This window comes from Hermetia illucens, chromosome 2 (assembly GCF_905115235.1).
Source record: "Hermetia illucens chromosome 2, iHerIll2.2.curated.20191125, whole genome shotgun sequence".
Classification (NCBI taxonomy): Eukaryota; Metazoa; Arthropoda; class Insecta; order Diptera; family Stratiomyidae; genus Hermetia; species Hermetia illucens.
In genome coordinates this window covers 172,953,202-172,979,672 of record NC_051850.1, presented here as the reverse complement: position 1 = coordinate 172,979,672, position 26,471 = coordinate 172,953,202, and the positions used below count along the sequence as shown (strand labels likewise).

The 26,471-nt window shown below is 40.7% G+C and overlaps 2 protein-coding genes across 5 annotated transcripts in view; both read left to right on the top strand.

Moving 5' to 3' along the window:
• The window catches only part of LOC119649588 (neurobeachin-like protein 1), a 204,629-nt gene that overhangs the window by 138,754 nt on the left and 39,404 nt on the right, over window positions 1-26,471 (top strand). For all 4 annotated transcript variants that reach the window (XM_038051797.1, XM_038051794.1, XM_038051795.1 and 1 more), the window contains 10 exons: window positions 22,634-22,777; window positions 22,837-23,109; window positions 23,169-23,283; window positions 23,343-23,511; window positions 23,574-23,698; window positions 23,753-23,928; window positions 23,982-24,113; window positions 24,171-24,332; window positions 24,445-24,563; window positions 24,631-24,982. In XM_038051797.1, coding sequence (XP_037907725.1) covers window positions 22,634-22,777; window positions 22,837-23,109; window positions 23,169-23,283; window positions 23,343-23,511; window positions 23,574-23,698; window positions 23,753-23,928; window positions 23,982-24,113; window positions 24,171-24,332; window positions 24,445-24,563; window positions 24,631-24,982 — 1,767 coding nt within the window. The remainder of the gene's footprint in view (window positions 1-22,633; window positions 22,778-22,836; window positions 23,110-23,168; window positions 23,284-23,342; window positions 23,512-23,573; window positions 23,699-23,752; window positions 23,929-23,981; window positions 24,114-24,170; window positions 24,333-24,444; window positions 24,564-24,630; window positions 24,983-26,471) is intronic.
• Window positions 15,705-17,085, top strand: LOC119649590 (larval cuticle protein A3A-like). Its single transcript, XM_038051799.1, has 2 exons — window positions 15,705-15,846; window positions 16,225-17,085. Exons 1-2 carry the CDS (start codon window positions 15,766-15,768, stop codon window positions 16,819-16,821), a joined length of 678 nt encoding a protein of 225 aa, XP_037907727.1. The 5' UTR covers window positions 15,705-15,765; the 3' UTR covers window positions 16,822-17,085.

Sequence of the window (26,471 nt, the reverse complement as noted above, 5' to 3'; positions counted from 1 at the left end):
GGCAAATGAAAATGTTTTTACCTTTTTATAATCACATTGTTTGGAACACCGCGCATAACATATGGCCCTTTCAACTACTCACCATATATAACAGTTCAAAGGATTTAAACCTGGACCATTTGGAGGCTAGAATTCTTTCGAATGTTGTCCGACAACCAATTTTGTTCCAAATCACCTGTTTGAGCAGGCACATGAATCTGCTGGAAAACATACGTAATTCTACATTCGCCAGAACACGTAAACTTCAGTTATTTTCCGCACTTGGCTACAACACTGCGATTGTTTCGAGGCTATGATGGCTTGGGACACGCACCGAGCGATTTAATGACGACATCAGCCAACGATATAGTATGGCGAGAATCTAATGAGTCATGGTTAACCATTTCTAAGCAGCATCGTCGCTGATCGCCTTAAATGTGTTTTGACTCCCTCCCGGATTTTTCGAGAAACTTGCACTATTTCTCTATCGTTCTTCGCCATGTCTTTTTGGGGTAGCCCATTCGTCGCCTATCCTGTAATAATAGATTCCATTGCATGACGTAAGCCGCAATAAATTTGTCGTCCTTCCTTAATGTATGATCTACCCACTGTCACTTCTGCCTTTTGCTCAACACGACTTTGGTTATTTGGCCCATATGCTGACGAAGTGCTTCTTTGATGTATTCTAGGATTATTCTAGATGCTAATTTTGTCGTGGTAGCGTGTGCACAAATATATACAGGTCACTTACTCGTCCGCCATGCGATCCGAAGGCGGAAGTGGCAGTGGATAGGTGACTCACAGGGGTGACTTTTGCATTGCTGGCTTCGGCATGCAGTAGAACCAAGATAGTCGGCGAATAGATCGTCCCAAGGACGCTCGGTGCAGAACAGCAGAGAAGAGTGCGGCCATCTCGAGAAATCGTGGGAGAGCTGAAACGCATTTTAGGTAACCGTGAGTGATTGCGTGTAAGTGTGGTTGACGTACTATACCCCACCAGGTGGTAAATATATATAAACAGATAAAACCCCTTAAGCGGCAATCTTTTCATTTGAATCTTAAGAAAAGCATCCACAAATCTGCCTACGTCGACCTTCCCAATGTTTCAAGCGCATTAGTTTTAAGTTCCCCCGAAAAGCCACTGCCTATTCTCTTAGGTTTTTCGCTCCTATCCGGCAACCACTCACGGCCAATGCGGAGATAATTGCATTCCACTAGCACCAAACTATATCATGCCAGGTTTAAAGGTTTTTTTGGAATATCTTCTAACAAGGACCTGTCCTTCTACATATCAAACTTCATCTTGCAGAATGCAAAGCCTACCGTATCAAGAAGATGAACCTATTTCGTCAAGTTCTTGTGTGCTACGAGCGAGGTGGTTCGGGGAAAATCGAAAGCAGGCTCCACTCACTTTTATTCAATTCAATTTCTATTTTTTAAAGTTAGCAAGTGCGTGGCAATTTTCCTAACGTTAATGACGCTTAGATAATCTTATTTTATTAGCAGGAAATCTGAGCCTGGCGTGAAAATTATACGAGAAAATTGAACCCGGGATGAAAATTATGCGGGCCCCAATGTTGTTTTAGGAAATTGGGGAATAGTATGTAGACGAATTAACTAACGAAAATGTTCCCTAATAACTAATTTTCTCTGAAATTAGATTGAAATTCACTTTTATAACAGAATCGAAAGATACAGAAGCATACATCATCCTGAAAAGAACCAAGAATCCTTCAGAGGATTGTTCTCTCAAATGCGGTTAAGATTTTGTAATTAATCTTGCTCTGAGTCTCCGAGATACAGTACAGTAGGAACTTTGAAAAAGGAAAATTAAATATGATCTGATAACCCTGGATGTTATTTCTGACACACATTGCTTAATAGATATTAACCACACTTTTAATAATTATGCAAACATTTCTTTCAATAGAACAACAACGCAACTTATGCCCCTATACCAGATAATCTGCACTATTCGCAAATGCATGACTACGACTGTATTACAACGCAAGGTCATTCTCAACATTTTGCTATGAAAATCACGTATACTGAAACTTTCATGTAGTCCATCGCATACTCACAATTGCAAGTTTTTTCAATTCTAAATGTTAAACAAGCCAAATATTGGCACAAGATATGGAAATCCAACGTGCAACATTAGTGACTGACTTGCTTTTACTAGCTCATATGCAACCTTATGCTCTTATCTAGTCCAGTTACATAATTTTGCCTATACTATCTCTGCCAACTTAGTCATGCAAATATGGTATCTAGATGTGCGTACTGCGAGCATTTGGATATACAATTCAAGCCCAAATCAAACCCACAACTATGGTGACAATTTATCATTAAAATGAAACCGGAAACGAAATACTAAATTTTTGGTTTTAGACTCGGCAAGTTTGAAAATCTAGTCCTTAGCCAGTCACCGCAATTTCTACCCTTGATATCGAAGATACCAATATTAGATTCAATTTATTGAAATAATTTTGTGAGCGCTCTAAACATCTGCATCTTTTCTTGAGTTCCGTATCCACAGTTAGATACCCACTTCATCTCAACTAATCCTCTAACTTCCTCATTTGGGGATTATAAATATTTAGATCTAGACAGGTCACTTTCACACCTCTAAAATGCGAAGAGAAGCTTTCTTGGATATTGTCACGCCTTGGGTCCCACACTTTGAGGCTCTTCAATTCCGCATGCTCACGCGTACACCAACTTACTGGCAATTCAGGTAGCAGCTTTCTTAATTTATATAACACAAACCGCATCATTCAATTACACCCGTGGCAAGGTAGTGAGTGCCAAGTACAGCACATGTGATTCATTGTCCGAAAAATCAATCATTGTAATTTGTGGCGCATCTTCGCAATTCGTTTGTCGTTGAGTTAGCCTTGTCTAGGTCGCGAAAAACAATACCACATTTTAATATTGTATCTATACAAATATCTTGATTAGAAATGCTGGAATGAACACTGTTATTGCGAATTGTATTCGTTTTTGTTCACACTTGGCCGTCAACTTACCCAGAGCTGAATGAATCCTGATTTTTGATTCGTGGTAACTGATCATAATTTCTTCATTTGATTTCTAGAAATTACAGTTTTTGCAGTTTCCAGCCTAATTTCGCCTGACCCATTTCTAGTCCCAATCCGTTTTCAATTCACTTTCTATGAAATGCTTTACCAAGTACACTATAACTCTGACAAGGACTTTTAGTCAAACTAGCTTACAACGAATAACAGTGTATCGAAGTTTCCCATGCGATGTTGGGCTGAGCACTACTGATAGTTTGGAGACTTGTGGATAAAGCATACTACATCAGTGATCTGCGTGAACCCGGATATTGGGCAGCGAAGTTCTACGGCCATAATAACATACTAGGCTGAGTTCCTCAGGAACTCTAAGCATTCCCAGCGGACTACGACACATGCAAGCCTAGCTCTGAGACGAATTCTCCAACCAGTGGCATGAGATGACAGTGTTGGATCAGAGATGATCTGCGGAGTCAGTGTAGGGATTTTCTCGGATACGCATAGTGTGACCGAGTCATACGGTCTTCGGAGATTCGCCAGTGTATTCCAAGTACGACATCCGTGTTGAAACGCAACGCCACGCCGAGATCCGAATGTCTCTTCGCGCTTCAGCATAACCAACAACCCCCATGAAGCTTCCACTGGGGGACCAACCGCAACATACAACCGGAGTTCACCCGAAGTATGAGAGTCACCAATCACCACGCAAGCCGAACCATCACGCCTGAAAACAGCTTCTGACGCCAGGACCAAAAAACCTGTATATTTAAGGCTATCGGCCGACATACCACAAGCAACGGCCACGTAGACCCTGCCACAGTTTCATCCCAAATCATAAGGCGAGACGACCTGAACCTTATTTGAAATCACGGGAACTTCATTCAAAGCTACAGTGTCAAACAGGCTCCAGAACGACCTATAGATCAAGGACAGACCATTGTCAGCATCTGGATTTCGTACCACCAAATTATAGGTTTCGAGATTCCTTTCCTTTAGTTTAAAAAGTTCTTTGACCGCCAAAAGGGGCCTTCTGAAACGGAGCGGCAGCTCCTTAGCCAAAGCAAAGATATGGTGCAAGAGGGTGGTTCTGGTCAGCCCTAGGCATCTTCTCAAACTTCAAGTAGATATAGAGTTAAGATTGTTTTCAAAGTATCCCGGCGGATTCATGGTGGACCTAGCTGCATACTCTATAATAAGCCTTACCACCGATCTATATATATTGCAAAATTAATCAGCCTGCCGACCTTTAAGATTTTCGGGATAATAGAGTTCAAATGATCTCTGGCCGAACAAAACCTAGTTATTTCCCTTCCTAAGAACGTGATGGACTTGACATGAGCAAGGGCGTGATTACTAACTTTAATGAGCAGGAGTGTGACCCTGCTTCTCTTAACGGATATAGATTGGGATTTGGTTGTGTTGATTGATAGGATAAGGAAATAAGGAAATTGTCCGTATATTGGAAGATTTCAAGACTATCAGAACATTTATTGTGCAGGATTTCTGTATAAAGGGTGAGCAACATTGGACTTAAAACGCATCCTTGAGGGTTGTCATTGCCAACTTGAATGCTGTCCTGGATTTGTTGAAGGCCTCGATTGTGCATTATCCTTGACAGCCATAGAACAATTTCAGCAGTAAAACGGAAGTTGCAAGATCCATCTTGTCATAGACATTCTTTACATCCAGTACCGCCGCCAAAACCTGCCGACCCCTTCCCTTAACTATCTAGATATACTACAGAACATCATTAATTCAAGCAGACGTAGATTTGCCTGCAGAATAAGCGTAACAATTGGGCGGCAGGACTTTGCAGTCATCAACTAAATTATTGACACAAACCTTGATCTTCGAATTTAATAGTTTGGCAAACACATTAATGAGGGCGATAACTCTTCAAAAGTTCAGGGTCCTTAAGAGCTCTGGGGATGGGTACCACCCGAATAATGGACCAATCCTAAGGTGGGATCAAATTGCACCAGATGAGGTTAAGCCCATGTAGCAAAGCCGGGAGGGCTTCAGGCGTCAATTAGCGTACATATTGAAAAGTGATATTGTCAGCACCAGGGGCAGAAGCACGCTTAAATTTAAACAAAATGGCAGTAAGCTCTTCTAGATAGAAAGGCAGAGGCATTGTGGGATATCTGAGGACATCAAGAAGAAAGGGAGAAGGACGGCTCTACTGCCCAGCTAGATAATCAACATATTCCAAGTTGGGGGCCTGTCACTAAGATAGCCACGAAATTCCTTCATGGATTTCAAAAGAGATATAACATCTTTTGTCTCAGATGAATCAAACTAAATTTTACGCCAACGGTTCCGCTTCGCGGTCACAACCGTCGGTTGGCCTCCTCAAAAAGAAAAAAAATTGTAGTGTTCGACCTAGCCCTAAAACGCCTAAAAGCAATTTGTTTCCTTTTAAAGTAGAACTTAAGCTGTAGGTTACATCACATTTTTGGCTGGCGCGAGTGTGGTTAGTGTAAAATCTAGTTGTGTCATCAATTTCCTTTTTCAAAAGGTTCGTTCGAGCGGGAAGATCCCTCTGCGGCGCTAAGTTGCTGACGCACGCCTTTAACCTTCTCGAATCAGTCTTGAATTTAGGAGGGACATTGAGCACCTGCGTTGAGATACAAATGGGAGTGTGGTGACTATTAGATATTTTGGCCGTAATCGGATTCCACTGCCAACACTGACTGACAGAATTTGCAAAAGCAATGTCAAGGACCGAGCCGAATTGGTTAGACATTGACCGTGGGTTGTTAAAAGTGGGCATACCATTATTAAAAAAGATAAATGAGGAATTGAGGATCGCAACCTTGAGACATCTACAATTGCCATTGCTGAGGTAATCATCCATTCAGATCCCCCGTGATGAGTTTGTTATATTTTTCACAAAAAGTAGGAACCTCCTAACAGCTGTGTTGAAATCCCTGTTGGAGATACTGGGAGGGAGATAAACCAAAACAGTTACAAAACTGGAAGAGAGGTTGAACGTTTCCCCTATGCCAATATCATAGTCTGAAACATAGCTGACTCGGTGGAAGCGAATGGATTTAAGGCAACCCAAAAGGACACCATCATACCTGTCCTCCCTAAACTTAGCTATAAGGTTAAATCCAAAGATGAATTTAGAAAGGGAGTTGAAAGTGTAGGTTTCTACCCGCGCAATAATATAGAAGCAGTTGTCATTAGCATAATATTCTATGTTTAATTTATTTGCCATAAAGCTTTAAACGTTATATTGCAGTATTTTCACCTATGCTACAGCGAGAGTTTAGGCGATCACTTTCTAAATAGGTCTGATTAAGTGCTTCACTATGCCAGCAACTTTACTCTGAAGTTATATAGCAGTTTCATTCAGGATTCACAATATTTTGGTGATTTCCTTCTGGTACTTTGATACCACCGCATACAGAAGGTTCTCATAAACCGGAGTGGTTGGTTTGAAAGCTTGGGCATTCTGCTAGCTAACGTTCGGGCTTTTCCTTTGCACGACATTGCTAAATCTGGCTGAGCGTATTTAAGTCCAGAGTGGTACTCTCGGTACCAAGGTACTAGGAAGAGAAGGGAACATACAATCATAGCTACCCGAACTCAGCAAAGGGCTATAGTAGTTTTTAGACACCCGAGCAGCTTCTTCAATCGTTATGTTTTTGATCGAAGCAATCTCTACATTTTTAATTAATTGAACCCATTTCGAGCAACTCCTGTCTCCGGCCTTGAGGAAGTTTTTCCCACATAGTAGGCACTTTCTGCGCTCACAGTTCCCAGTGCAGTCCTCAATAGCAACTAGATAAATTTAATGACATGGACCTAGTCCTGAATTGTATTCTTCACAATCTGTACACACGCAATTAAACAGCGTTAACACATTCCATAAGATTTTTGCTCCAAGTTCGGTGAGGGTCAATTCTTGCTTCTTCATCGAAGTAGTTTGGATAATTTGTGACCATCAGCGAACTTTGCTGTCGATAATCCAACTATCTTAGCAACTCTCCTAAAAGGATAATTTATGTTGAAGTTCGACACACTCCTCACTATCACTGTAGTTAGTGCAAAGCCCACCGGGGTCATGGCACGTGCCAACTTTGAAATATATGTATATTCCTACCCCAAATTCAACTTTCTTCTTTTGTATTCGTTATGATTGAAGAGTTTTTTAGTATATCCACATAAAAACTAGGGCTTTCGTCCAGCAGCCTCTTCCTCTCAAGAATCCTCTTCAAAGAATCTCGCAACAGTTACGTGATGCAACCAATTTCGAGGAGATAGGGTTTGGTAACATAGCAGCGGGGTTTTTTCTGTAGCGAAGATTTTTCCCACCCATCTTTGTCCTACTCACCGCGACACCTAGCCCGTAGCGGTAAGGCTCTTCCAGCCTGGAAATTCGGTATAGGCAATTTCTGTGGTAGAAAAAAAGTGCGTCGCAGATCGTACCTCGGAAGTACACTTGCTTGGAATATCGAATTAGATCTGGTGAACTTTGATGAAAAAGCCGGGATGTCAGGTCTAGACGTTATACTGGTTGTTACACCGTTGATGATAATGATAGTAAATTATTTTACTATGTTAATTTATTGATAAACCCGCTTTGAAAAGTGAAAATTCTGCAGGATATATACCATCACACGGTGCACAATATTGAAAAGTTTGATGGAAATCCTATTATTATTAACAAAGTTATAGTAGGTCAAAATTTAATTGATTATGAAATTTTACTGTATCCTAACCAATCATATATTATCAAAGTCACATTACAAATTGAAAGTCCTACAACCAATTTTCTCATATAAGAAAACCATAAAACCTTTTATAGCAGTTTTCTGAAGTAATTAAGGCATTTCCTAAGAAATGCAGTTTGTGAAGACACCTTAGCGATACATCATAAAACGCTTACTAATTTTCGAATAGCATAATTTCAATGAGATAAATTGGGGCAATAAATACTTATATATCATAAATACTACCTTTTAATGACATCAGGATCATCATCATGGTCATTCAAACTTCGGAACGATCGGATTAACACGTTGCATACTTGCCATTTGCCTACTCAATATTCTCTAATGTCTACATTCTAACTCCCATTTGTTCGACTATTTCAAAATTGCTTGGCTTTTTCGGCAATGGCAACAAAAAAAGAAAATGTAAATCTACCGGATCTGGTATCTGATACATTACATTATCATACACTAGCTTAGATACATCCTCGAAACTAAGCTATAAACAGAACTGCTAAATCTTTTCGAATATAAATATTCTCTTAATATAGTTAATACTGTAATATTTGGTACTATCATATATTATGTTTTATGTATTATAAAACTACTGCTATGTGTGATCTTTGAATTTTCATACATTATGTATTTCAAGCGCAAAGAAACTCCCTCAATGTAGAGCATACGAAAATGCATTCAGCAACCACAATGTCTCAATCCGATTCAACGGTTTTAAAAGTTTTGCGTAGCGAATAATTAATTTTTGAATCACGTAGGGACCGTGTCCTCCTTTCAGTTCAATTTGAATTCGATATTAGATGGATTCCAATTGTCACATGCCTCTCGATTTTTTCGTATTAAGTTCACAATGTGGGGTTGTATACGTAATGTACGCAAAGAAGACTGAAAGATTGCTAGCTCAAACATGATAGAATATTGATTGATTGCCAATTTTTGATAGTGATGACTTACAACTTGTATCGCGTATCTTATTCTACTGATTATGGTTTAGTATTAAAGTGCTTGAACTATCTATTCGTATGATATACATACTTCGTGTATAATTATAGAAAACATTATTTTTTCGTGACAGAGAATTGATCCTAAAATTGTTACATAATACCTATCTCTTTAGCTGAAATATGCTAAAATAATATAGATACTACAGAAAAAGATAAACGGACTTTCGCCGTAATGTCAGACAAGTAGATATTTCTGAAGAGGATATTGCAACTTCCTTCGTTTTTTTTAGAAATTTTTTGTGAAGAACTGGATAAAGATACAAATATGAATTTTTCACCATATATTTATTAACATCTTGAGCATGCGTAGCGGGTGCTGTGATCATCTTAAAGCAAAAATGTAAACGGAATTGTAATGTGCAGACTTAACCACTGTTCGCAACCTAGGATTCTTAAAAAATATTGAATATCGAAAACAAAATTTTTGTTGCCTTGTTAAACTTTTTTTGTGAATTTTGGTGTTTTTTCGAGGCGTCATTAATGAATAAAAAAAACTACCGAATGAATCGCAATTATCCTAGTTTGCGGACCGTAGAAATATGTTCTGAATAAGTCGTGAAAAGCAGATTTTCAACATTCAGCTTTGAGAAAAACACCAAAATTTGCAAAGAAAAGTTTATCAAGGCACCAAAAATTTAGCTTTCAATATTTTTTTAATAATCCTAGTTGGCGGATTGTGGTTAAGTCCGCACGTTGAAATACCGTTTACATTTTTTATTCAAGATGATCACAGCGATTAGATTAGTATAAATATAGCTAATAAACCCACTGATAAGCAGACTTGTTAACACTGATGAAGGGAACAAGTGCTTCCCGAAATATCAGTATTTGCAAAATAAAAGTCAACACTAGCGAATAGAAAAAACAAGTTTTATTATTTCAAGGTATGATCTGTTTCGTTGTTGAAATGGCAGTGGTATGTGTTCTCAGCGATAGGTTTCTAAGTTCAGAAACGACTTTCGCTTTTATCTTCATTTTTCTCTAAAGACCAATGCTTAGCATTTTCGTGTGATTAGGGCTCATTTCCACTTGATAAAATATTGATAGAGTTTACCTAAATATGAGTTCAAGCTAGTTACACCACGTACTATGTATCCGCGCAAAAATTTTGACCGGATTAAGTTCGCAGGTGAGTTTAGGAACATTGGCTGTGAACAGCGACAATAGGGTTGCGATGAAAACGAAGCTTTGTTGGATTCCAGCCAGGCTGTTATATGGAGAGAACAGCTATTATTGACTTTTCCGTTGGTATTCCCGCTCATCTAGAAAGCTAGCGATTAACATGGAGAAATTTAGGTGCGAGTGAAAGATACTATTGAATCGTAGTGTTTCAGAACTAACCAAATGATCTGTTTGGCTAGTGGATAGTGTCTTTCCTATCAAGATGTTCATCGATAACTCCTGTTCGAAGATATTTGCAAAGGTTGAGATGCGAAAGGAAAGGAAAAATCTGAAAAAAAATCATTGTGGTGCGTTTAGAAATTGCCTAAAAAACTACCCTTAAGTGCATACACATGCTAAGTTTCATGAAAATCTAACTATTAGTGTCAAAGTTATAGCAGTTCAAACTTATCAATTTCGTGCGAATAAACAGCATCCTAAGCCATACAAATAAGATACTGACGTCATAATTAACGAGAATAATTGATATTCGAGTGAAATATTAAAATTCCATTTTAGAACAATCTAATTCTCCCCAGCCTTTTTTTTTAAATTTGATTTAGGTTACATTCTTGTCATTTAACTCAGAGTGTGAAGCATATGAGGTTGACTATTATATTATTAATACATAACTTTCCATCAAATGATTTATTTAAATCGCTTTCTAAAAAATAGAGGGCAATGAAATTTTTAGCTATGTGACACGGAGATATCGTACACTCGTCGCTCCTCACATCTTTTTCTTCAGCCTTTGTTCCGTTCACAAGCGAGGTCGGCTCGTCGTGATGGGTTTCGTCACTTTTTTTTTATCAAATGCCTGATCAGGATGTAATCGTGAGGCCTTTAACTCCCCATCCAGCGTATCAAGCCACCGTCGTTTCGACCGGCTTTTTGGTTGCTTATTCGATGACTGATGATTGACTTCGATGTTCAGACCAATATTGGTAAGTGAATTCTCCTTAGCGTGAATTATGTGACCCACCAGTTGTGGAATGCCACCTCATCTAGATTGTGTTGATACGTGAAGCAATTTCTTTAAGCAGTTCTCCATTGGCTGATAGCATTGACTCGATATATTTAAATCGCTGAGTTCTGGCAATGGCAGCAACCTGCCCCTCGAGATATTTAATTCTCTCAGTTCTGGCGATGGCAGAAACCTGCCCAGAACTGAGCGATTTACATATCTCGGTTCAATGCTATCAGCCAACGTTATGCTCCTCACAGAGAGAAACACAAAACCTTTTATACCTGAAGCGTCAAGCTTCCGGTTTCCCGACTTGTTTTATATTCGCCGTACCGGCTATTAAGTACGGCGTGATCGTTTTAAATTTGGCAAAGTTAAGTTGCGATGTAGAACCAGTAAGTTCGTTTAAAGAAGAAGATGTTGAAAAAATCCAGTTTGACTGGTATCCTGCATAGAGGATGTTTTGGATTTAGGGAAAATCATGGCAGCATTGACTTCAAATTCAATACTTGGATCACGCATATGTCGCGTGGTTTATCTACTTCACCGTAATCTCTGCCGTAGAGTTCTCTTGTATTTGATTTTTGATTTGATTTTCTTTCGAGGTTTCAACCTCCACTGTACCTATTAAATTAAAAGGATTTTGAAGAAAAATTAGTTTTTCTATTTAAAGTTCTGTAGTATTTTAGGTTTCTTAGTCAGCCAAAAAATGAAACCTGCTGTTATCGGCTTTGAAAATATAAGCGAACGGCTATGCACTCTGCGCTGGCGAGGTTGGAAATATAAGCCTCATAAACGTTCACGCCCCTACAGAGGATACCTTCTACGAGGCAGTAGAACGAACCCTCGAAGCCTGTCCCAGATATGATATCAAAATCATACTTGGGGATTTTAACAGCCAAGTAGGGAAGGAGTCAGTATTCAGGCGATACATTGGCTTCCATAGCTTACACGAAAAAACAAATGACGGACTGCGGACTATTCAATTAGCAGGGTCACACGAAATGGTTGTTGGAAGTACCTGGTTTGCGCGGAAAGCGGTCCACAAACATACGTGGGCCTCTCCAGACGGGACTACTTTCAACCAAATTGACCACGTGTTGATCGAACGCCGCCACCTCTCAGCCTTGATGAATATCAGAACATATAGGGGGGCCAATATAGACTCGGATCACTATCTCGTTGGCATGGTGCTCCGAGCTCGAATAACAATACCACCTAGAATCCCCTCTGACAATCAAATGAAAGTGAACACTGAAGCCATCCACAACAAAACCCTCCGCGACACCTATAAGAGGGAAATGGATGCCGCAATAACCGCAGTCAACAGAGGACCTGGAGATGAAGCATCAACAAATGATCTTCACAATCATCTGAAGAACGTTATCACAAGTATACTTGGCCGACCACAAGTATACTTGGCCCCAGCCGCAAAAGGAGTCGGAACGGCTGGTTTGACGGTGAATGTAAGCTAGCAGCGGAACGGAAGAATGCCGCATACCGAGTAATGTTGCATTCTCAAAGAACGCGGGCCGCGCAGAGACTTATCATGAACTCCGTCGAGCGGAGAAGCGACTTCACAGATGGAAAAAGGAAGTCTGGCAGAACCAACAAGTCTGTGAACTAGAAAAATACAGGGAGCAACCGCACCAGGCGCGGAAGTTTTACCAACAAGTTAGCAGGATGAAGCCTTATACACCTCGATGCTCATCCTGCCGAGACAAAGAGGGAAATCTGATTTCCGACAGAATGGGCATATTAGAGCGATGGGTTGAGTACTTTGATGAGCTACTGAACAACCAGAACATCGGCGAGTTGGAGGTCCCGCCAACTGAAGACGACGGACAAATACTGCCACCACCAAGTTTAGGAGAAACAGTCCGTGCAATTCACCCTCTAAAAAATCATAAGTCGCCAAGAGCCGATGGAATTACAGCCGAATTGGTTAAATATGGAGGCGACCAGTTACATCAAGTGGTTCATCAACTTGCACTCAAGGTATGGGACAGCGAATCAATGCCTGACGATTGGCAACGAGGCATTATCTGTCTCATACATAAAAAGGGAGATATCACACAGTGCAGCAATTATAGAGGTATCACGTTGCTGAGTACCATCTATAAGATATTCTCCACTATCTTGCTAGGCCGGATAACCCCATACGCCCAGAACATCATTGACCCGTACCAAAGAGACTACACCACGCAAATCAGCAACAAATCAGATTTTCTCTCTGCGGCAAGCGATGGAAAAACTGTTGGAGTATGGACAACAGTTGCACCATCTATTCATCGACTTTAAAGCCGCCTATGATAGCATAGCCAGGGTAAAACTGTACACGGCCATGAGAGAATTCGGTATCCCGACAAAATTAATAAGACTGACTAGGCTGACCCTGACCAATGTGCGAGGCCAGATAAAAGCAGCAGGATCACTCTCAAGACCATTCGACATCAACAACGATGTAAGATAAGGGGATGCCCTATCATGCGTCTTTAACCTGGCCCTTGAGAAAGTGATCCGTGATGCTGAGGTAAATAAAGAGGTACGATCCTCTTCAAGTCCACCCAATTACTGGCCTATGCTGACGATATCGACATCATGGGAAGAAGCACCCGAGACGTACAAACTGCCTTCATCCAGATCGAGCAGGCGGCGCGAGATCTTGGGCTGCACATCAATGAAGGCAAGACAATATATGGTAGCAACGACAGCACCGAAGACGAATCAACCAACAACATAAAACCGCACTGGTCAAACACGAAGAAGAATAAGATTAGGAGAATACAACTTTGAGACCGTTGATAATTTCTCCTATTTAGGGTCGAAAATCACAACCGACAACAACTACGATGATGAAATCCGCGCACGGTTGTTGTCAGCCAACAGAGCCTATTTCAGCTTACAAAGACTGTTCCGCTCAAAACGTCTCACCATAGGGTCAAAGCTCTTACTGTACAAGACTATGATCTTGCCAGTCCTCATGTATTCCTCGGAAACTTGGGTTCTTAGCACGAAAAATTGCGAACTCTTGGCCGCGTTCGAGAGAAGAATCCTCCGAAGAATTTTTGGCCCCCTACATGAGGAATGACGATTCCGTAGCCTACACAATGACGAAATCTATGAGCGATACCATGACCGTCCGGTTGTGGATAAAATCCGGCTCAATAGGTTACGGTGGCCGGATCACTTAATCCGTATGGATGAGGATGATCCCACCCGGAAAGTCTCTAAGGGCAATATGTATGGTAGAAAAAGAAGACGAGGCAGACCCTGCCTAAGATGGAGCGATGGCGTGGGTCAGGACGCCAGACAGCTTTTAGGGATATCGAATTGGTGGACCTCGGCGCAAAACCGGGATGTCTGGAGTTCCTTATTAAGGCAGGCCTAGACCGGATACCGGTTGTTGCGCCGTTGATGATGATGATGAGTATTTTTTTTTATTTATGATTTGGTTAATTCATTTTATTTTATTTTGTTAATTCATTAATATTTATTTTAAGTTATTTTTTAATTCATAAATTTATTATGTTTATTTATTTTTTTTTTGGTTGACGGCTCTCCGTTCTTTTTATTTTTCCTGTTGACGGCAGACCCTTTCCGCCAGGTTGCTCTGCCTTCCCCGTGGCTGTCAACTTGGTACAGACAGGTAGGCGAGCCACAGAGGCGGGTGAGTTTGAAGTCGTGGTGAGTTGCGATACTTTGGTGTGGAGCTCGGACGACTAGACTAATCCATTTAGAATCCATTTATGCAAAGAATTATATGAATTTTTACTTAATAAATGGGGTAGCCCCGTGAAAATATACAATTATCTTCTGGCCGGATTTTTCAATCCAACAGTATGTCCAAGATAATATAAAAACCTGTTTCCCTGCATAAAGTGGCAACCAACATCATTATCCTCCCATTATGTAGTCTATCCTCTGTATCTGACCTGGATATTAACATTAATTTTCATTTTCTAGTCCAGAATACCTTGATGAAGTATCAGAGCTATTATTGAAAAGTGTAATCCAGGCCTCTTTTGTCCGCATCCAGAGCTACTTTTTACGTTCCCTACAAATACCATTTCCCTGCTTGATACAAAGTACCAAGGATAATCGATATGACTTCAAAATAGACTTTCTGCCAATATACTACTAGCATGGATTATTTATGAGAACAGAGTAATAGTCAATCATTCAAATGTTTAAACTGGCTGTAACACTTGTCTGTAAATGACTATCTATAATGGAAAAATGATAATCCCGAATAAAAAAAAAGGAATTCCTTGTTTTCCTCCTCATACACCATGTACGCATCCATAAGGAGTTAACACGTAGCCGCATTAAATTTATAAAATAACAATAAGAAGTCACGAGAAAAGATTGATTAAGTCCAATAAACTAAAAGGATTGCGATAACCATACAATCATTACCAAATTAAGGAATATCAACGACATTTAAGATTTGAGTTGGACTTTAGATATCCCAATCAATCCTTCAAAAAACCATTAATTTTAAGACAATCTTCTGTTCGAACTCATTACATATGATCAACTGTAAAAACCAAATCGTATTCGATTATTCATTCCCCAAAAACTGTTACAAGCATTAGTTTTGACGCTTCAAAGCAACAACAAAAAGAATTTTATTTTTTCGAATCATCACGGACATGCGTTGAATATTAAAACGACAATTGCCACAGTATTACCCGATATACGTGATTCGGTTTTGAATGACCCAAGTATTGCTCAAAGTGACGCCTGGTAAATGAAGCAAATTTTATTGGAAATGAATGCGAAGACGAGGCGTTGGACAAAGTGAATTGGATTATGGGTAGGCAAGTGGACAATGGACAAAATGCATTGAAAATTTCTCCAACTATAAATAGGCAAACGCAATGGTAGTAAGCACATCAGTTCATTTTCGTTCATCAGACAGTGAAAACAATCAACCTAAGCCTACAATGAGTCCGCTTATTGTAAGTAATCCTCGAGGAGACCATTGTGATCCTCTATTCGTGTACTTAAGGACATCTTCCTCAATGACTGTGGATAACGTTTCGGCAAGATCGTGTATTAGTGGTGCTTCCGCGGCTTTGCTAAATCATTCGCCATGTCGATAGTTGATCTACTTAAAAGGGTATCACCTTGCAGTAGTTTCAACTTGACATTGTGGAGTTATGATGGAAGTCAACTTCCACTCACTTAGCTGATTGCTGAGAAGCGCATCTATACCGTTTTCGCCGATTGTTAATTACCAGTCATTGGGATATAGTCCTTTATACGGATATCCTCTCTGATTCAACAAACGATATTTGGATAATTACAACGCACAACGTACACTCTCTGGATTTCAGATTGCAGTTGTAGCCAGCTTGGCTCTATCTGTCAACGCAGGATTACTCCACCCAGCACCACTAGCATACTCTACTCCTCTTGTGGCAGCACGAGCTGCTCCATTGGCATACAGTGCTCCAGTCTTAGCTGCCCGCGCCGCCCCATTGTTAGCCGCTCCCGCCCCAATTGTTGCCGCTCGTGCCGCTCCTTTGGTCGCTGCTCCAGTTGCCGCTGCTGCCCCTGTATTTGCCGCCCGTGCTGCCCCAATTGTAGCTGCTCGTGCTGCCCCAGTTGTTGCTGCTGCTCCAGTCGTTGCCGCTCGCGCTGAAGTCGTAGATGCCCACCCACAATACACATACGCCTACGATGTACAAGACGCTCTCACCGGAGACTCAAAGACCCAAGAAGAAACCCGTGATGGAGACATCGTCAAGGGATCCTACTCTCTCATCGAACCCGACGGTAGCCGACGCACTGTCAACTACTATGCTGATCCAATCAACGGTTTCAACGCAGTCGTCCAAAAGGATGTTCCAGTTGCCGCTGTTGCTGCTCCAGTTGTAGCCGCTAAGGCTGTTGCTGCCCCAGTCGTAGCTGCCCGATCTGTCCTTGTCTAAACCGTCCAACGGATAGAAAGAGATATATAGTCTGTGTACCTGCGCGCTCGTCAACTACTGTGAAAAATCTAGTACTGAAATTTTTCATCTCATCATCGCGACCTTATCCTGCCATTTTCATTTAGATCGAAAATTAGTATTGCAATTTTAAGCGTCACATCCATTGTAAATTTGTCACTTCATTGTCAATGTAAATTTTTCTCGTCATTTTTTTCATTTATACACACTCTACAAAATACATGCTCTTACAAGTATTATAAAAAATCGTTTTTTACATTCGGATATAAAGTTAAGTGGTCAAAGCCACAGCCCATCCTTCTTTCCTATTTTCATACAATTGTCAAGCTTACAAGCCTCACTACATCAACTGGTATCGGAAGTTGAGTGCGCAACTATCAAAGAAGAGAAGGCTATCATAGCCCTGATGGATATAATAGGTACCCTAAATAACGCCCCCTTTGTATTAATGGTTCTAGCTGCCAGGAGTCACGGTATAGAAGGCACTTCATATATACAATCGATGCTGGAACGCAGGCTAACTCAATCATATTTGTTCGCCCTCATTTGCACAGACTGCCCAAGGGGAAGTGCTACCACCTCTACTGGAGCAACAAACTCTAAGTCTAAAAAAAAGGTGGTATAAATGGGAGAATCTCACAATGAACCCTAACAAGATCACTCTCCTGGTGTTTACCTAAAACAAGAAGAGGATGTTAGCCGAACTCAAATTTCCATCCCATGAAGCTTATCTATGAAGCACTAGTATGGCGGCCACAGAGGGGAGAGGGGGGATGAGCAGCAGAGGCACGCTGCCAAGAAATTGTCTCCATTTCAAAGGCACACCGACCGCGGCAAGGCAGGTGTCATGAAGAGCACATTCACCCTTGCACTAGAGACGCTGCTAGAATTGCCACCCTTGGAACTCGTAGCGTTCGTTGAACTGAATGTGGATGTCTTTCGCATATGAGCACCGCAGAATTGTTAACGCAATTACAAATCCAGCCCTGGAGATATATAATGATTTTTCGTCACAGGGAGAATTGGAATCATCAAAATAATAGTCATCTGGCTGCCAAAAACCAGTTAACGACACCAGAACCCAAAACATGCACTTGAAATCAGCAAGGACACAGTTTTAAGAACTATACGAGACTGGAAGCTGAATCCCATCGTTTTGAGATATTGGTAGGCTATAAGCAAGTCAAATACTGAAGGATGCATGGCGGATTAAAACAGCTTAAAAACTGAAACTAAGTAAACTGAGACTGGAGACACTGGTAGGTGCAATAAACGGATATTGCCTCGAAGAAAGCATCTGCGCACAATGGGGATCTGCATATACAACGCAGAGGGTGAAACATCCACCCACCTCTTATTGGACTACCTCACTCTCTCACGTTGAAAACATCTCACGTAGGATATACAAAAATCTAAAAAAATGGTTCAACCAGGTAGGGATTAGGATGGGATTTTTTTACATAGATCGACTTTAGTTGATAAAGTTCAGAAAATAAACGAAAATCCGTTTACTTTTAGATGACCTTCTTCATAGCAGTATTGCATCTTTTTCCCACCATTCGAAAAAAATAACGAGACGTGAAAACTTATTATACAAGGTGTTCACGATGGTAGAAATTTTGATGGTGGATAGTACCACTTGAAAATTGGTCCAGGGAATAGATACTCTATCTTTTACGATTGCAGAGTTATAGCGCTTTTCGTGGGTAGCGTCAGAAAGCTTGACCTTCCCAAAAAAATCGCAATTTTCGAGTGGAAATCATTTAATCTCAGATTTAATACCATTTTTGGAAACTAGGGTCATCATCCCTTCTAAGAGATAGCTGCTCAAACTTTAAAGAAATTTCAAAATCAATTTTTGATCTAAATTTCGATATGTCTTATTTTACCGGTACTTTAAACTTGCAAACCTGCAAAGTTGACAAAAGTTGCCTCATTATGTTTGCATTCACATGACATGTAAAAATGATGGGTTTAATTATGGAAAATTTAGGAATATTACGCATTAAACGGGAGAAAACAAGGCCTTGATATGGCGCAAATTCACTTAGATGTGATAACTAGAAGAACTATAAACCACATTTTTGGCGTAATAGGTCCACAACCGCAGAGAGAAAATCCGGGCACGTGGTAAACATAACGCGGGTCCCGGATTATTGTTTTTTTCCATTGAAATCTCTGTTTACTCCGAATCCGGGAAAAATTCCCCACCTTCCTCCCTCGTCCAACCTGACCAGGTCTTATCCCTCACTGGATGCAACTAAACATGTGTCATGCGCTGCAAATATCGCAAATTAATCCCATTAATAAGTAACCGCGAACAAGTAGAACGTTTCACTTCGTATTAATTTTCCGTTATCCGGTTTTCGTTTCCAAGAAAATAAACCTCTGTAATCCGGTGTGAAAAAATTGACGCACTACCTTTGTAGCCTTCTGCTATTGCAATATAGGCGTTCTAACGTAGCGACCGTAAGGATAACGGTAAGAGGTTGCAGCTTCCACCACCTCGTCATTAGTGGTACATTGTTCGAGCACAAAGCTTGACATAAGGTCAGTTGGGTTTCAACTAACCGACATCATACGAGCAGTCAGATTCAGCACTTTACGATCAACAGTCGATATAGGGGTTATTTTCTAAATGTGCATAACAAAAGAAGCACTGACATCGGCCTTGGGAAGCATCACCATCGGATGGTCGCTTACCTTCGTTTAGATGTTGCGTCCTCCACTTCTCCCAAGGTTAGAGAACTGCGACCCCTAAGTTCAATATAGACCGCTTGTATGATCCAGCTGTTTCTCGACACTGGGAAAGCTATTTCGAAGGAAGATACCCTGAGAACATCGACGAGCTTTGAGCCGCCATCAAAAATGCTTTCTTCTCGGGTGCTACTTAGATCATCGGCTACGCTCCGAAAGGTCGACACAAAAACTGATTTCACCACTGTCCTCAACCATATCATACCCGTAGAAGTTTCCCCTCTTGCGGATGAAATGACTAGTCATGGTAACATGCGGATACGGACTGCTCTTTCAAACAGAAAAGAAATCTTATCGGCCATCAATGCACTCAGATGGATCAAATCGGCTAGGCTAGACGCTCCCCCCGCAGAGCTAATCATTGTTGCCCCGGCAGTTTCTATAAATGTGCTACTCCCTCTCTACGACAATTTTGGAAACCAGAGACTTTACCTAGTGAGTCGAAAAAGTGGATGAGTGTGGCAACTGGAGGGATATCTGCGTGCACATAGTTCCTCTCTGGATCCTCTAGCATTGACCATATCAACACTCCACGGATAATTTTGGAACAGTGCGCGGAGTTTAGATTTTCGCTTCACTTGCTCTTCATCGATTTCGAGATAGTTTTAGGAAAGCCTGAACAGGGAGTGTATCTGGAGTGCTCTACATGGAAGGAGCATTCCGAAGAAACTAATAGCTATTATCAAACCGACATATCATCATTATAACATCAACGGCACAACAACCGGTTGTGCGGCCAACAACCGTGCACGGACTTCATCTTCGTTGTTGTTATTGGTTGTGATTTTCGACCCTAGATAAGAGAAGTTATCAACGGTCTCAAAACGACATATGCCACTTGCTCCATCATGGTAAAATTTAAGAGCATTTTGAGACCCAAAATGGAGTCCATCAGGGTTGCTTCTTATCACTGATGTTATTTCTTCTGGTGATGTTCACGGTGCCTTGTTCGAAACAGTTGATTGGATGGATGATAACATCTTTCCTTAAACACCTCGACTACGCTGATGACATCTTTTTGGTCTCTCACCAAGGTCCTCAGTCGGGTCATCGTGCTCTCCCTATCTGCATTAATGAACAGAGCATCGAAGGCCTCAATCGATTTATATATCTAGGCAACGTCGTTTCTGCCAATGTTGGCACTGAACTAAATGTCACCAGACACATTAAAAACTCTAGTTCCACCTTCGCTTTCTAAAATCTGGAAGTGTAGTTATCTCAACACCAAGACCAAGTTGAACTGTAGCGTAGAACATGAAAGGTAACGCCCAATGTTACCCAAAAGCTTCAAGCCTTCGTGAACACTTGTCTATGAAGTCGTATCGGGATACGCTGGCCTGATACTATTTCGAAAAAAGAACTTCGTCGGTGCACAGGCCAGTTCCCCGTGAAATAGTTGATTAGAAAGCGGAAGTGGCAATGAATAGATCACTCATTAATGAGAGGCGACAATTCCACAGCCCAGGTCTCTATCTGGTGCAAATTTAGTTTCACCAAATATAGTTATGGGGGGTATCAAATGAAAGATCTCAATTAGTACTTTCCGAAGCAGGTCTCAGTTTCGACATTTGTTGGAAAGGTGGACACGGATCCATTCTCAGAAACTATCCAACCCAAAAATCCGAAAAAAATCAAGAAGCTGCCACGATATGGCATCCCGGCTCCGAAATACCTTCCATACCGACATCTGTTCAAATAAGGTTGATAATAGAAATATATTACTGGAAATTTTACTAATTAACCGCAAAATCCACCTTAAATTCATCCTAGAATCACGAAATTTTGCAGAAATGTAGGCTCTAACATAGAACATGAGCAACCAACGGGACTTTTCGCCCCTGAACGTTTTAATAATAATAATAATCATTGGCGCAACAATCCATAATGGATCAGGGCCTTGAAGTGTGTTAGAGCACTTCAATCAAGACCGTAACGGTACACTGAACGTTTTAGCAGGCAAAATCCTGTTGTACTTTATGGTAGCCACCACTCATGCCACCACTGAGCTTTCTAGAGTACAAAAGCATAGCACCGCAATAGAAATTCTACAAAATTTCACCATCTTACTGACCTTAGGAGGATTCTCGCTCAAGTTGGCCGCATAGCCCAACAAAGGTTTGCCTTTGTTGTAAATAAACAATAATCATCATCAACGGCGCAACAACCGGTATCCGGTCTAGGCCTGCCTTAGTAAGGAACTCTAGACAACCCGCTTTTGCGCCGAGGTCCACCAATTTGATATCCCTAAAGGCTGTATGGCGTCCTGACCTACGCCATCGCTCCATTTCCTGCTAGCAGCGATGGGAAACGGAATCTACCTAACCTACTTGTCAGTTAGTCAAGGCAAGTCAATAAGGGAGTATGCCTCCAGTCTCATATCTTATGATATGCACTTTTAAAGCTACGAAAAAGGTGGCCGGTCTTCGTGTACCCACTTTCTGATTGACCAAGTCTAACTAAAATCAGGCAATCGATACTACTTCAGACGTTCTTTGGTGATCTCAAAGAAATGTAGAGTGAGGGGTTTGGCATCTTTGGTGAACTCTACAAGGTAGCTCTAAAATTCAGAACCCATCGAATTCCACTTTCCTTGCCTCACGCAATGGCCACGGTCTTGGTAACTATGGCATTAAAATTATGGACCCCGACGCTTACCTACCTATTCTACCCAGCAGCGCTCGAAGGAATCTCCCTTAATCGTACAAAGTGATGGAAATATCCCAAAAAGTGAATCCAGTGATCTGATATGTCACCATAGTTATGAGCTCTTATTATTTGTTATCGATATGCATTTATTGATTTCCTTCTTGGGGATAGTTCTTACGTTAAGAAGTATAGCTTAGCTGATACTGAGTCTCTTTTTCGAAGCTTCGCTAGAGTTCTCTTGTCTATGGTTACACCACTTTTCTCCATATTGCAAAATGCCAAGACATCGGAAAATCTCTTCCGTTGATTTCTACCATTTATAGCTAAAAAATATCTGCTGCCCCCAATTTTTTTATAAATAATTTATCAAACCTTTGTTTTCTTATTTCAGTGAACCAAAAGAAGAATTTTGGAAACTATCAAATCATGAAAATGTGGCTCGAATGAGGTTGAAGCTTGAACCACAATTATATCCAGATAATCACGAAAATGCTGCAAGACTGCGTGACAATGCGGTGAACACAAACGAAACCAAGTAAGTCAGCCAATTCACAAATTCTTTTCTGGCATAAATTTAATAACTACCAATCCTAGACCAATATCGGCGGACTTCAACTCTTCCATAAAATCTGCCGTTGTTCGAGATTTTCTATCTGAGGATGAAAATCTATGGTTAGAGGAGGAGATGCGTTTAAGTGTTGAACCACAACATCAAGATGTACCACTAGAGAAAGCCGTTATATCTCAGGAATGTGAATTGATAACTCTCATGACAAAAGTAAAGGGACGCTTGGAAGTAAATGCAACTCTATTTACTTTTGTTGATTTGAGTCCACCTGGAGAAGGAAAAGAAAAGATGGACTTCAGGTATATTCTTGGAGTATTTAATATGAAACATTTGAAACTTGTTTGATTCATCTTCGCAGATTTCCAATCACAAAAATTCGTGAACTCCACTTACGAAAATACAATCTTCGGAGAAGTGCTCTGGAAATATTTCTTATTGACCAAACCAGTTATTTTCTGAATTTTACCACCAAGGTAATTACTGGAATTAATTCAATCAAAACAGCTATGCCTACGAGTTATGTTCGTTTCAGACTCGTAATAAAATCTTCACGAAAATACTAAGTCTTCAACCACCTAATATACTTTACGGCTCTGGACGATCACCACCAGAACTCTTAAGAGCATCTGGCCTAACACAGAAATGGGTCAATAGAGAGATTTCAAATTTTGAATATTTGATGTACTTAAACACAATAGCAGGTAATAGTGTTTCGATTTGCGTAATTAATTGATTTTTCGATAATCTCGGAATACTTCCCCAGGGCGATCGTACAATGATCTAAGTCAATATCCAGTATTTCCCTGGATTTTAGCAGATTACACAAGTGAAGTATTAGATTTAACGGATCCGAAATCATTCAGGGATTTATCGAAACCTATTGGAGTGGTAAATATGATGAAGTTTTATTTTTCAACACCATTTCATTTTGTTTGTCCAAAGATCAACCCTAAAAACGAAGCTGAGGTCCGAGCTAAATATGAAGGGTTTGAGGATCCTTCGGGAACTATTCCAAAGTTTCATTATGGCACTCATTACTCCAATTCGGCGGGAGTACTACATTACTTAATTAGAGTTGAACCGTTTACCTCATTACATGTCGACCTACAAAGTGGGAGGTCAGTAATTTTTCCAGCTTTTTTATCTTAATCTCTAAAACTGATCATTCTAGATTTGACGTAGCAGACAGGCAGTTCCATTCAATACCTCAAACGTGGAAGCTTTTAATGGACAATCCAAACGATGTTAAGGAGCTCATTCCAGAATTTTTCTATTTTCCTGAATTTTTAAAGAACATGAACAAGTGGGTGATCTGCCATTAAATTACATTAACTTAACATGACTAATTCTATTCCTCTAGATTTAATTTGGGACAACTTCAAATTACAAAAGAAAAGGTTGACGATGTTATCTTACCACCATGGGCAAGCTCCCCTGAAGAGTTTATTGAAATTCATCGTAGGGCCCTAGAATCAGAATATGTTTCGCAGAACTTACACCATTGGATAGATCTAATTTTTGGGTAGGTTACCATGTCATGTCTAACGTGAAAAAACAAAATGTTTACTAATCAATCTCTATTGTCATCATTTTATCTCATCAATAATGAAACTCTATTCTTGTTTAAAATTTAGCTACAAACAAAAAGGTCCTAAAGCGGTGGGAGCCCTAAATGTATTCTATTATTGTTCATATGAAGGAGCTGTCGATTTAGACAAAATCAAAAATCCCGTTGAAAGGGAAGCAGTCGAAGGTAAAAATACTAAACATTGTTTTCCAAGTATCTAAATATTAATTGCATTTCACTCCCATCGAAAAAGGTATGATAAATAACTTTGGACAAACACCATCTCAACTGTTACGTGATCCTCATCCCAAACGGTTAACTCAAGAAGAAACAGTGATGAAGCTGCTTCGTTTAGAACTTAAACGTCCAGACATAAGTCAATTCTTCGATAGAATAGTTCCAACACATTGTGAATTCTCAGTACAGAAAGACCCGATTATCTTCCTAAGTGTTCCCAGGAGTCCGCCTCGATCATTCCTACAAATCAGTCCGGATGTTCTTGTTAGTATCTCAAAATCAAGAATTTTGGGATGCAATTCATGGATTTCATTTGACAAAGATAAAGGATTTCTTCTGGAGATAGATGCCACAACAACTAACTTGAAGTAAGCATCGAATAATTAACAATAATTCTATTTGATTTTTAGTAGATTTTGAATATTTGTTTTTCGGGGTATGCGACCAACTTACCACATTGCGAGTGAACTTCGAGTCGAACGGACGTGTTACACGGACTTTTATCGCGAATATTCTGCAGTTTCCCTTTACCTTGTTCTTTGAGCCTTTCCCTGAGTAACCTGGTGCTGTGCGTTGTGTCAATACCTCGCGCAAGTGAAACGCGCTTCTTGTGTGCTTTCTCAGACTTACAATTTTGTTCCGGCAACAATATTTTGCATCCAACTTTGTAATTAATGTTTCCCGGTCCTTTAATTGTTACAAGTGCAACGATTTGTAAATAAATCTCATCTTTTTTGGAATATCTCCCATCCGAGGGACATGTTCCCTACTCAGCATCGGACGCGCTACGCACTTCTGGCGATTATCCTACAGTCGCTGCATTAGCACCACCACAAGCTTCCTCCTGTGTATCATCGACGCCCACCACCGCTGTACCGCAGGCCTTTCCAACCTCATGTCGCCCAAACGACCCTCAATTGAACGTCGCCTCGCCGTCGAAACAGCTGTTCGTGTCAAGGCTAGCGTACTCCACCACATCCGACGAAATTCTGCCCTTTATCAGAAGCAAAACCAACTCAACTTTGTCACCTCTTTGATGTGTGAAGCTGACGAAGGACGACTCTTCTGACCGAGTGATAGTTTCCTTCAAAGTGACATATCCCCACGACTTCGATGGTATCGTCCAATCTTCCTTTTGGCCACAGGGGGTCAGCTTCGTGAAAATTTCCGGCCGGCCCGCCTGCCTTGAATGATTCTGACAACTATATGCTATTTTATTAAAATGTAAGGAGTTTAAGGACCAAGTTGTCGGATTTGAAACTGTATGCCTTAGCATTCCAACATCTTGTCATCTGCATTTCTGAAACCTGGCTGGATGACAGGATTTTAGATTCTGAGCTCCTCGAAGGTTACTCTGTCTTTCGTTGTGACAGAGACTGCGCTGCGCTTGGCAAGGCAACTGGCGGAGGAGCCCTAATAGCTGTTAAGTCCCCTCTCCATGCCAAAATCATCTTTTCCTCCTCCTCCTACGATTCTGTCACCATATGTGTCCTTCTGCCAAACGTATCTCCCTTTATCATATCGTGTGTATTTTCCCTGCCTAAGGATCTGTACGAGGATTTCTTCGACAGATTATCAGAGGTCCTAATCATTTTGTTTCCCTCACTTCCTTTCATCCTCTGTGGCGACCTTAATCGTCCTATGCTCTCCTGGCCCATTACTCCTGGCCTTCCCTCCCTCCTTAATAACTCGACCCACCCTTCCCGTCCTCTATCCACTTTCATGTACACCTGTGGCGCCCTCCAGTTTAACCTTTCTAGAAACCACTTAGATCACACTCTTAACATTGTCCTCTCTAACCTTCCTGTGCGTTGTCTATCCCAATCCCTTCATGCTCCGTCTTACGTTGCCCCTGAC